This window comes from Anguilla rostrata, chromosome 11, assembly GCF_018555375.3.
Source record: "Anguilla rostrata isolate EN2019 chromosome 11, ASM1855537v3, whole genome shotgun sequence".
Classification (NCBI taxonomy): domain Eukaryota; kingdom Metazoa; phylum Chordata; class Actinopteri; order Anguilliformes; family Anguillidae; genus Anguilla; species Anguilla rostrata.
Window position 1 is genome coordinate 32,823,798 of NC_057943.1, and position 12,764 is coordinate 32,836,561.

The 12,764-nt window shown below is 46.7% G+C and overlaps 1 protein-coding gene across 3 annotated transcripts in view; it reads left to right on the plus strand.

Moving 5' to 3' along the window:
- The window catches only part of dlgap4a (discs, large (Drosophila) homolog-associated protein 4a), a 197,964-nt gene that overhangs the window by 152,523 nt on the left and 32,677 nt on the right, over positions 1 to 12,764 (plus strand). For 2 of the 3 annotated variants that reach the window (XM_064299451.1, XM_064299452.1), the window contains exon 4: positions 11,362 to 12,727. In XM_064299451.1, the coding sequence (XP_064155521.1) occupies positions 11,474 to 12,727 (1,254 nt within the window). In that variant the 5' untranslated portion in view covers positions 11,362 to 11,473. The remainder of the gene's footprint in view (positions 1 to 11,361; positions 12,728 to 12,764) is intronic. The other variant, XM_064299453.1, reaches the window with a different exon arrangement.

Genomic DNA, 12,764 nt, shown 5'->3' on the forward strand with positions numbered 1-12,764 from the left:
TTTACATATTGTTATTACACTCATAGGTAATTTTTTTATGATACATAGCAAATAATCCTTGATTTTTAATTTCACAACGTGTCTTTGTGATATGGAATGGTTTCATTTTATCAGGACAGATGTAACAGCTAGCCTTGTTTCACGTTGTGTAATTAAAAATACTGCTACCTGTTGTTCCATGTTACCTATGTTGGAGCTATTTAGTGATAACCTCTTGTTACCAAATTTGTAACAATTTAATTACACAGGCATAGCTGCAACTTAATGTAAAGTGTTACCAAGAAATTTAGTTAATTTCCTCTTATGCCTGCTTGTTCTACAAACGACACTCATTCTTAATTCATTTTATGGATTGAAAACTGCTTGTTCTCCTTTTGCTAAGCCTAAAGACACACACACACACACACACACATACACACCATAATCGCCTGTCACATTCTCATTGTCCCAGAAGACCTACAGAGCTTTCCAAGATTCACAACAATCAACACCACCAGAAAACTGTCCTGGCTTGGGATAATTTCCACAAGGGAACTCAAGCTAAAACTTTATGAGCTCTATGTGTGCCTCCCCCTGAGCTCTCACCTACAATCCAGTGTCCCAGTGCTACACGCCACACTTTACTACAGGAGAACTAGCACTTATCTAACCCCTGAGCTTAACTAGAATTTATCTACCCCTAACCCTAACTAGCACTTATCTATTACGGACAACTGGTCACCCGTAGTCTCGTGGTGTATTTCAGGGAGAAGCTAATGTGGTGGCAGACTGAGCAACTCTGGCCACAGAGTCAGCTGCAGCTAGTCACTGATAAATCACTGACAGAAACTTTTTACTTTATTATTTGCTATGTCCTCTGCTTCCATCCCTGTGTCTACTACTGCTGTGTACTACTACAACTACGTCTACAACTACTGTTGCTGCTGCCTCTGCCGCTGCTACTACTAGTACTTCTAAATACCTTCCAAGATCCATATCGGCAGCCTTCCACAGCAGATAAATAAAGCTTCTCATTTTGCCATAGTTCCAGAATCTCACAGATGCTGGACTTCTTGTGCAAACAATTTCCAAGTAAGTTGACAGTGGAAGACGGTTTTTTAGCTTTCCATTTATGCAGCATCAAAAGGGAGAAAGTACAGAAAGATATTTAGCCTTGTCCTCCCATTGCATGAAGAGGAACATGCTGTGATTAACTCTGTGAGGGGCACAAGCAGGGATTTCTGTGCAGTCAGAAGTTGGCTCAACCCAAACCCCCCCCCCCTTTCCCCCCTCCCACCCCAGGTCGCCCTCTTCAGCATTGTTCCCCCTTTGATCTCAAAATAAGGCACGCAGAAACTACAAACTTTTATTTTTATTTACATTATTGTTGCATTTTCTTTTAATCATGAATCTATTTCAACAAAAACATATCCCAAAAAAAAGAAGAAAAAAACACGAACACCACCAATCCACCCACCCCAGAGACCCAAAGTCACAATTAAAAAAAGAAGAAAAAGACTCTCAATTCAAAAGATTCTTAAGATGAACAGCAACAGAAGTTCATAGATTGACATTTCCCTCTTTAGCACCGTGAATACAGGCTGTGAAGAGCTCCAGATAAACCACATCCAAGAAAGTAAAACCCGCTGCTGAAAAGAAAGAGAACGAGGAGGCTTCCAACGCACGGCAGCCATTTTCTTTGCAGCTGTCAGGCCAGCAAGCAAGATCCGTTCCTTTGTTTGCGAGTTGCGTAACATGGATAGGTCATTAAGAATCTACAAAAACCTGAGAAGGGAGTACTGTCACTGATAACAATTCAGAAAGCCTAGAAGAGACTGTCTCTCTAAACTCACTTCTGGGCATTCCCGAATCATTCGGAAGAATGTACCCACTGTAGCAAACCGATTGAAGTTTGTTCCAAAACCGGGTTGGAGGTGAAAGTGGAAGCATCAAGCTCACAATGCCCCCAAAGACAGCTGTTCAGTTGGTCCATTGTTGGCAGGGTTTTCCCCACTTTAACAGAGACGCTCGGGGCTGTCTGTCTCCTCTTATCTGGGGAAGGTGCTGTAAATAGAGAAGGTACCTGTTGCCTTGGAAACCACTATCCTTTTGACAGACAGGCCCACTGGGGGGCTCACTGCCGCCCGGTGTACCTGGAACCCGATCTGACGGAGGCGCGGACCGCTCCCCCCGAAGTGTCTTTTCGGGAGGAGACGGTCCCTGGGCTCCCCGGCTTTGCGTCTCTCTCCCTGCCGAGCACAAGGATTTGTACTTTTAAAACAACAAGGGCTCACATCGATCCTGCGCCCTGCCCCGTCCAGCCATTCAAAAAGAACAAGTTCAGCCTGTTTCACCTTTGAGATTACAAGCACTCAGTTTAATTAAGCACAGATTCTATAGACCAACCAGATTTGTCAGATCCTGTCTTATATCCATCCTCCCTGTCTTGTAACAACAGGACGCAGTGCATATTCATTAATGAAGAGACAAGCCCAAGGACAGAACATCCATTGCCAGGGTGCTGTCCTTACATCCGTTTCAATGAGGGAGTTGACAGTTGTTAAGAATATGGAGATGATGACCATCTGTTTAGTCAGTTAAATCTGTGACATCCATCATTGGCTTGGTTGTCTTACAGAGCATACACCTATAAAGGGCGCCCGCACATGGTGGGAGGACTGAACTGCGGTGCTGAACACCTCCGCCACACGTGATTATGCTGGCATGGTCGGAGGGTGCCAGTGATAACCGCCCGGCGCTTTGGGTGAAACCCAAGGCCCTGCCCTGTGCCCCTGGCTCTGTGCCATGGCTCTCTGTAGAGCCCTGTGGTGTGTGGTCCAATGAGACGACGCCAACTGCTCATCCTCACAGTGATGAACGATATCATGAAGGATAATGGTAATGAATGAGCTGCCCGTGGTAGCATCTGCAGCCAAAGCGTGTGTGTGCATTTTTTATTGGTTTGTGTGTTTGTTCTGGTGTGGACCCCTGCTGTGATAGCCACGGGCATGAGAGAGCTTGGCGCTCACTGTAAAGGGGGAGGGGACTGTTGATGTGCTAACCGCTAGGTCTGTCCCGCCTGCGGCCTACATCACACACCTCCCACCCCCGCCCCCACCCCACCCCCAACCCCCCGGCCTGGATCACCGCTGGGAATAGCAGTGAAATCTGTTGTGGTGTTGCTGTGACGGTGCTGACAGAGGTTTTCATCATTGCCTTCAACAGCTCACCAGTTTCCAGTCATCTGTTTTTTTTGGTTTTGATCTTGTTTTGTTTTATAGCCTTTTTGGTTGGGGGGGGGGGGGACTCATTACTGCATTCATCCTCAGGTTGAGATACACTGAACAAGTGGGCTGTGCTTTTATTCACAGCCAGTGCACAGACACCCAAGGAGAATAGTCCCCCCAGGTTAAACCCCCCCACCCTGGGTCACTCTACTGCCCATTGGTCCTCAAACCCATTCCTGGAGAGGCACTGGGACAGGCCATGAGAAACCAGGGGAGTTACCTGTGTGTTACCTGCGCAATCAGCCGCCTTTCCCTGATCAAGATCTGATCTGGATAGAGCTGAAAACTGACGGACCCCTCGGGTCACTGGGGCAAGGGCTGAGGGCTGCCCATCCACTTACCGCCGATCCAAGAAGGACGAGGCGCCGGACGGGCGGGAGCTGCTCTTGAGGTCGAAAGGTTAGCCAGAGGCTGAGTGTGACAGCCAATAGGCTGCGGACGTGAGATTAATCCTGTTGGTCCTCTCACAGTCCTGACACTTACTCTTTCTGCTGATGTCCTGGCCTCTCTTTGAGCGCATTTCACTGAAGGGCTGATAAGATCAACCTGTTACATGCGTATTGTTCATCTGCGAAAGGATTCCTTTCTAATAGCACCACTGCCGGACTAATTGTGGCACGTCTAAAAAGGGTTCCTTTCTAAAAGCACCACCGCCGGACTAATTGTGACACAGCGAGTCCATTCAGTCCTTATTCACAAAGTGTGTTTCCTTTGACATTCCCGTGGCTGGTGTATTTCCTCTGTTAATCTGCTGTAATCTTTTATTCAAGTGTTAATCTTTAACAAGCAAATCCAAGGCTTTATGAAGAATGAGATAACACAGGGTGTCACTTAATTTCAAGTCAGCCCTCAGGCCAAAATTTTAGCGTACCTGTTGATGAATATTTTTATATATGTGAATGATTTAAATGTCATGTGCTTATGAAGTCATTGTGCATTTTTATGAATGATTTATAAATATGTTATTATGCGGTTATGAAGCCTGGGTGGAAGTTTGCAAATGATTTATATGGATGCTATTATGCAGTAGTAAAGGCATGGCACAGGCTGAATTAAGACTTCAGGGACACACTTCATATGAAGTGTGACTTTCTTATTAAAATTTAAAAAATACTTTCCATTCTGAATAAATCACTGAAATTATCTGGCTCACAGAAAAATGAAACTTTTTTTCAGACCTCTTTAGAATAAATGTCTCGCATTGTGTGATTTTAATTTGATAAGTGTCACAACAGAAGAGCACTAAAGAGGAGAAAACGTTTGGCTGTGATGTGGATCAGTGGTGTGTGCTAGAGGAAATGGGGGGGTTAGTGAGCTGTGATCCATTCTCAGCCAAGATATGAATTTATCCTGGAGATAGATCACTAATGACTAGTACTGTAGTGGACGACTATAGTGATACCAAATAGATAAAAACTGAACCCCCATAATAATAATAATAATAATAATAATAATAATAATAATAATAATAAAATGGCAGAAAATAGAGGCTGGTTGGTTAACTGATGATTGGGCCTCTTATGGAATGTTCTTGCCAGTAGATTCTTACTTCGGGACCCAAATGCGCTGAGTGTGACATCCGGCACCTTTTATTGCAGTGAAGTTAAACAGGCACAGAAGTGTGAAATTGTGAGTGTAATTATACTGCAGTTTTATGCTGCTGCTGAAATTGCATTAAATGACACAGACGTTAGGGTTGATTTGTGGTTTGTTCTGTGGTTTGGTTATTGCTAACGGGTTTACACACCAAGAGGGGGGGATTTTTTTTTGGGGGGGGGGGCATGTTGCATGTTGGGGGGGGGGGGGGCGGACAACAGTGTGATAGAAAATCAAAAGGGAGAAACCAGACACCACCTTGTTCAGGAGGAACTGAGTTTGTCTCAGTCCACCATTACCTTCGAATACCTGTAATTGCCGGTAGCATCCGTGTGTTACTCCCATGAAAATAATTAACATTTTCATTTTTCATTTTGTCCCACCGAATAATTAAGTTAGTTAATAGCTTCCAAAGCCAACAAGGCATACTCAAGGTGCTTTAATATCCATTTAGAAGAAGACACCAGACAGCTGGTCATTTTGAATCGCCTCAATTAATTTGCTCTGCGTCACGGAGACAGCGTTTAGCCGTATCGAAATGAGCGTGTTATTACGGTAAGAATTCTCCTGGACTCTCTCTTGCGGAGTGTCAGCTGTTTTGCTTCTCGTGGATCCGCAGGTCGAGCGCAGTCTATATTGGTGTCCCCTTGCCCCCACCTGGTGGTAATCTTGTGAAACTGCAGCGCTCTTGCGCGCGGCTTGTACGGAAGGTCAGCGGCTGGACGGGAGAGGGCTGCTTTCACGGTACTGACAGATGGTTGCTCCCTTGTACACGGGGCAACAAAATCTGCTTCATATGCACACAGCACAAGGTGTAAGCACACACATACACACACACACACACACACACACACACCAACGGTCGCTTCTGTGGAGAGCCAATTGCCCCGCCATATGACGTGAAGCCGACTTTAGCCTAGATTATGTAGTTCGTGCTTCAAGTCGAAAGTAGGCGAAGCTACAGATGAAATACTGGAGCACACATCAGTAAAGGCTGCAGAAGGTCATGTCTCAGATGTCTTTTTGAAGTGATAAGACAGGTGAGCTCCTGCACGCCCGTGCGCAACGCTGTTCCTCTCACTCGTGTCCCGCTGGTCGCCTTCTGGTCTCACCAGCTAGGTGGAACACGTCTCCTGCACATGTCAAAACAACTCCACCTGTCATTTCTCACATTGACCGAAACGCACACACAAACACACACACACAGTGAACTCCATAATGTTTGAGGCAAAGACATAAATGGCTGAGGATAACAGCTGTGTGTCGCGGCGATAGAAGCAGGCTGTTTACTCAACTCTTTATCTGAATCCACTTGTTTAATTACAGAGTAAATAAATAATTTACTCTGCAGTTGCCCGTTCCAGGCCTCCTGCATCTCATATATACGCTTCGGAGTTTCAGTATCAAACGCAGTGACTAAACCTATTCGCAGAATTAAGGTCAGAGGGTAATAAAGTATAGTAGGCTAAGTGTAGCCTAAATATTTGGTCATTATTGGTACGATAATGATTGTTATTCAATGCTGCCGTTGTTTTGTTTTACACAAGGCTCAGGAGCTAAACTGGACGATGGAATTAAACATTGGAGACATGAAACCAGAGATAAGATCACCCTTCAGCTGTTTACGAAGATCGTGTACAACCAAGTCCATAATGACGCTAAGTGAACAAGCCCGAGGATTATTAATAATGTGGAAGCTGCAGCTGGCTGCCTCGTTAATGAGATCTCTCTGATGCATTCTGTCGACAATTCGTTCTAAAGACCTTTTCCTTCGGAATGATGGCTCCTCCGAGCGCCGTGGTTTCAGTTCCATCCGGACCTTGAGCATGATGAATGCTCGCTAATAGACGGCAATCTGGAACTAATCTGAACGAGGACGAGACCTGGACGTGCTGGGATATCAACGGTGAAACGTGACGACTGCTCATCCGTGCCTCGCCGCTCTTCCGCGATTAATGTCCGTCCTCCCCGACGTCACTCCCTGCCTTCACCCGCAACTTTCAGCGATGACGGCTCAGATCCATGGTCCTCAAATTCAGTTATAGAGACCCCTGTGTATGCTGGTTTTCGTTCCACAATTACAATCTAAAAAATTCTGTAAACCGACCGTTTTTCTTAATTAGACTGCTTTCATATTTTAAGGGATTATATAAACTACTCTCTTAAAATACAGTATGTCAGAAAGAGATTAGCATGGATTCACATTATAGGCCTACTTATTGTGCCATCTTACAAATAAGACTGATTAAATTAAATACATAGGTGAATCAGTAGGCACCTAATTGGTGAAAATGTGGACATATGGCTGCTAAAACTAACCATTTCTTAGATAGGCCTAACGAAGAGTTAAAAGATGAAGCGAACGAAAACGAGCCGGGCTGTGCTAATAAGTTTAAGGAACAAATGAGGAGCACGTGTTCAACAACCTTAATTGAGCATACGCCGACATACCCAAGTTTAGTTTGGAGCCTCTGGCTTAGATCCCATCAACCGGAGAGCTCAAGCGGCGCTAAGGTGTCACCTGGCTCCCTGCCAGGCGGTTACAACAAAGACACTCTATTTACGAAGGAACTCCGGTGACTTATGCAGGCGATTGTGACTCAAATTGGAATTTGTGGCTTTATGTAGGAATAAATCCCGAATTCAGAGAAATAAAATCCTGGAGACTTACGGCGAACCTTTGGGATTTTCCCTGAAAAAAAGAAATAAAAATACAAACTGCTTCACTTCGCTGCTGCTACTTACTAATATTGTTTTACATTTATAGACTGGAAGAGCTTGAAATGGCATTGCATATTTCTTCAAAGTTCGAAAGTGAATCTGTGCAAAGTTGTTTTGTATTATTATAAGCAGGCTGAGGGAGTGCGTTCATGCATGCTAAGCGAACACGGTGAGGCGTGTGAATACATCGCAGAGGAGTGTTACGGCTGCTGTGCTGTGTTCTCTATGGGGAGCTGTCAGAGTTAAGGAGTGGGAGGGGGCTGGGTTTGTGTGACGCATGTGGAGGGCTGGGTTTGTGTGACGCATGTGGAGGGCTGGGTTTGTGTGCCGTATGTGGAGGGCTGGGTTTGTGTGATGAATGCAGAGGGCTGGGTTTGTGTGAGGCGTGGGGGGGCTGGGGGGGTGGCAGGGTGGGGGAACTGAACCAGACAGGCACCCTTGAGAAGGACCAATGAACCTGGGAGGGACCACTGAACCAGACTGGCCCCCATGAGTGGGACCGGTGGGGATATGGGCCGGTTTTGAGGGCCAGCATGGCTCACTGGCAGGGCAGTGGTGGGAATGGTTACCTGTAGGGATCCACCGATATCCAAATTTTAGCCGACGTGATAACTGATAATCATTTCCCTGTCTTGACTGACGTCCGGTAATTATTGATAATAATAATGTAAATGATGGGGCATCCAAACATTGTAAGGAAAAAAAAATTCTCAATATTTTTTAAATTCCCAATATTTGGACCAGGCCAAAACATAAAACATAGCTTTAATCTAATATTTCTTGCAAGAAGCTGTAATAAGGCCATCAGTAGACTAAACCAAACAACATAAAGAAGTCACTTTACTACTTGCAACTAGGGCTGTGCTGGTATTCGGTATTACCTGTCACCATGGTAACACATTTTCTTTTTCACTGTGATGAATGAATTACTGGGTTAATACAGTGAGTAATTTTTTCTGTCGTTATACTGATAGAAGTAGCACCCAAATGTACTGGCCAGATGTATTATAAATCTACTCCATAGAGGATGAAGCGAGTGGGCTGTACTTAAACTGACACTTTCTCCTTAATGTATGTGTCTCTTTGAAGCTGAATTTCTGTTTGTCATTGTAGTGGCACACAATGCGCCAGAGAGAGTGGGGCAGGAGTGAGTGGATTTTGACTGAGGGAGTGGTGCTGATATAGCAAGTTATTAATCATTAAAATATTGTATGAATGTTATGGTTTAGTAGTCTTCTGTTCACTTATTATTCAATTATGTTTCATCTAAGTAGTTTAATAGGACAATTCAGTGACACAATACATGTTGAATCTAAAAAAAGTTATTGTTAACAATAGCCTATGTAATAGGCATTTAATTCATTACTTTTTGTATTCAACTTGTTTAAATCAATATGTGCTAGAATAAAAATGATAGTTGTTCATTTCTTAACATGCCTGTTCTGTGTTAATAGACTTCTTATCTGACGGTGTTTAAAATGCTTTATCTATACAGCACATTTTAGTTTTACTCCAGATGGAAAAATGTTGACAAAGCGATTTGTCGCTTATGCAGGAAAAAATGTATCGCTAAACGAGGAACACCCAGCAATTTGAAGCATCAGCACCGTACCTTTTTATAGGTTAGACTATTATTTCTAAATAAGATTATAGTTCTATGCATTTTATTTTAAATCACCTTAATTTCTATTTAGGTTCTAAATGTATGTATTAATGTATTGACAACTGACCACCATGTTAGTATAATTCAAACTGCTTCATCACACTATTCACGCACAGTCCTGTGTCCGTTTCTCTGTGCGGTTTTTGCCTTGGTGTAATTGCTACCCGTCTCGGAGCCCGCACCTCTGGCCTGGCTGTGTCTTTGAGTTTTGTGCCACATGTGAATGGCAAGACTCCAGTATTATCAAATATGTTGGGATACTGCTTTTCCCAAAACTCAGCTTTTGACATGTCGCTTTTTTCGCTTTGGCATGACACAGCCCCTGGTGGTGCTTGGCTTTCTCCCAGGCCTTAGGAAACGCTTGACTACGTCTTCGAAACGCTTGACCAGCCCTGTGTCTTCAGAAGCCTGATCACCAAGTAATAACTCTTCCCTTTGGCACTACTGCAAATGCTAAAGTTCTCTCCTCCCTGCTGAAAATTCAATCTTAAACCAGCCTAAGCTGGTCAAGATGGTTTAAGTTAACACTTTTAGCTGGTCAACCAGCTTTTCACCAGCTGACCAGCCTATATAGTCATCTGGTCCACCGGTTTGACCACCAGCTTACTCTACCAGCTTAGCCAACTTTAACCAGCTTCGTCCAGCTTTGTCCAGCTAAAAGATCAGCTTTGACCAGCCACAAACCAGCTATGACCAGCCTGAAGTGTCGCAGACACAGCTTAAATCATCTTAAACCATCTTAGAATCCCAGCTGGTCTTAGCTGGAAGTTTCCGTAGGGCTTGTTCTGCACCTGCGGTTTGCAACCCCCTGTGTATCTATCATTAGCCCAGCGTATGCTTTCAGTCCCACCTTTTTCTATTTGTGGTTTGCTTTGCACGGCATTATAGTCTTTTATTGTTATCAGATTTCCAGTCAAGTTTCATATTCAGTACAGTGACATTTACTGTCAGAGGAACCACACATTTGCTTGTTTGTATTGTGTTTATTCCATTTCATTCTGGGTTTTTTTTCTCAAGTCATTTTCTACTACTCAAGTGAACATAGTATTAATCTCTTCATCGATCTCATCATATTAATATCTCTTAAAACTTTTCTCCTGTGAAGAAGCAGATTTTTGCGAAGTGGTTTCTCCCCCTGCATGCAATTTGTTCCAAAGGCTGGACACTGTCTGAAGGGATGCTCGTCACCAGAACGTTTACAGCTTGTGACATACCCCTTTCCAGCCACAGAGTCAGTGTCCTGGTGGCTCTGACTTGCCTTGAATACTCTGTGCACAGCAGCCGCCTCAGCCGCATTTGTAGCTACAGACACCTGTTCAAACACGCACACGTTTCCCCATCCGCTCACTATGCCTTCAAATCCTGATAGCATCGTCTTGGCTCAACTCTTCCTGTCTCAACAGTCATTCTCGCACCTTCTTATCATTACATGTTAGTGTAAATCAAACTGCTTTCTTACACCGTTCGCGCACAGACCTGTATCAAGTACGGAAGACCCTGAGGACCAGAATCCCAATACCAATATGTAGTATTCTTTCAGTTTCCATTTAAAACACCTAGATGCAAAAGTGCAAAGTTTGTGATTGTGTTATTTAAAAGTTAGTAACTTTTTAAAGTAAGTTTTACATATGTGTATATATGAGATGACATGCTCTCATAACTTGGTTATTCACTTGTTTTGTGTAGTTAGTGTTGTTATATAGGACTATTTCTTCTGATTATTAGCTGCTGCTCAGTATTGATGGGCATAAATGTCATAGATTGTTTTTGTAATGTAATTAGCTGTGTTAAAGGCAGGTAATCCACACTGAGGTGGTCTGCTATCGAAAAAAAAGCCATCATGCTGGTCATTATCTTTCGATAGCAGTCCATCTCATTGTGGATTATCCCTTACTTATAAATCTTAATTGTTCAAAGTCTATTCCATTAATTAAGCCACTGTTAGTCATTTATTTAGTAATAACATTCAGTATAAAACTGTAATAACATTCAGTCTATGCTGAGTGAGGTTTTCAGTGCCAAAGTGAACATGCTGTCTGCAAGAACATTTTTTGTTGTGTGTCGTCAGGGTGTCTGTCTCTCACACCCCCGTCTTCTGTCTTTTCCCTCTTCCAGGAGGACCCCCCCTGACTGTAGTTAACCCCCTACCCCTCCACCACCCCCCCTGCCCCCCACCAACCGGACCAATCAGAAGCCATGATCTAACGGGGACACCTTGCTGGCCGCCATGAAAAGGCTGGGTGCCAACCGCAGCCGCATCCTGTCCGACTCCTGTGACATCATGGCGGGGCCCCAGGAGCCCCTGTACCCGCTGGCCCCCGACCCCCACACCGCCTACCTCCTCAGCCCCACCATGGACCACTACGGCACCCTGGAGTTCCCCCCTCCCTCCAGCCCCACCTCGCTGCCTCCGGAGTGCTTGATGTCCCTCAGCGCCCAGCTCTCCAACAGCGCCACCTACCCGTGCATGCAGTACAACTCCCTGGACCCGGGCGACCCCATGGCCCTGGGGGCCGGCGGGATCGGGGGCGGCATCCAGACCGGCGGGGCGGGCCACTCCGTCTCCATGGGGATGGGGGCGGGGCTCGGCCAAAGCGGGGCGGGGCACATGATCACCAGCGGCTCGGCCACCATCTCGGGCGGCGGGAAGGCCAACCGGCTCCCCGGCAACCTGCTGGACCAGCTGGAGAGGCGGGTCCAGGGAGGCGGAGGCGGGGGCGGGGGCGGGGCCGGCGGGGGGGCGGGGCCGGGGGCGGGGCCTCGCAACGGCTTCAGCACGCTGCAGTTCCAGCGCGGGCGCGTGGCCAAGCAGCGGAGCGAGAGCCCCGGGCGCATCCGCCACCTCATGCACTCGGTGCAGAAGCTCTTCACCAAGTCGCAGTCGCTCGAGTGCTCCGCCAAGGCCGCCAACGCCAACGGCGGCGCCGAGGGCGCCAGGGGCCGCCGCAGCAAGAGCAAGGACCGCGCCAAGACCGAGGGCGCCAAGCGCCGGCCGCGCTCCAACATGTCCGGCCTCTGGACCTCCGAGGACAACCTGGACAACGCCGACCCCGTCCCCGTCATCGGCGGCGGCGGCGGCGGGGGCAACGGCGTCGGCATGGGCATGGGCATCCACCGCAACCCCGGCACCATGATGACGCTGGGCCGCACGGTGTCGGACGGCCAGGGCCCCGCCCGCTACTTCCCGCAGGGCTACAACACCATCAGCGGCCACATGCTGAAGGCCTCCAAGATCAGCAACGAGCTGAAGTGCCCCCCTCCGTGCCCCGCCCTGCCGGCGCCCCGGGGGGAGGCGGGGGGTGGCGGGGCCGGAGGCGCCGGCGAGGCCAAGCTGATGAAGCGCGGCTCCTGGTCCACGCTCACGCTCACCCAGGCCCGGCAGGTGTGCCAGAAAGGGCTGGCCACTCTGGACAAATCCATGCTCAAGTCCAAGTCGTGCCACCAGGACCTGGCCTACCATTACCTGCAGGTAGGAGGGAGAGTGAGTATCCCAGCCAGGGACCGGACTCCTCTTTAAC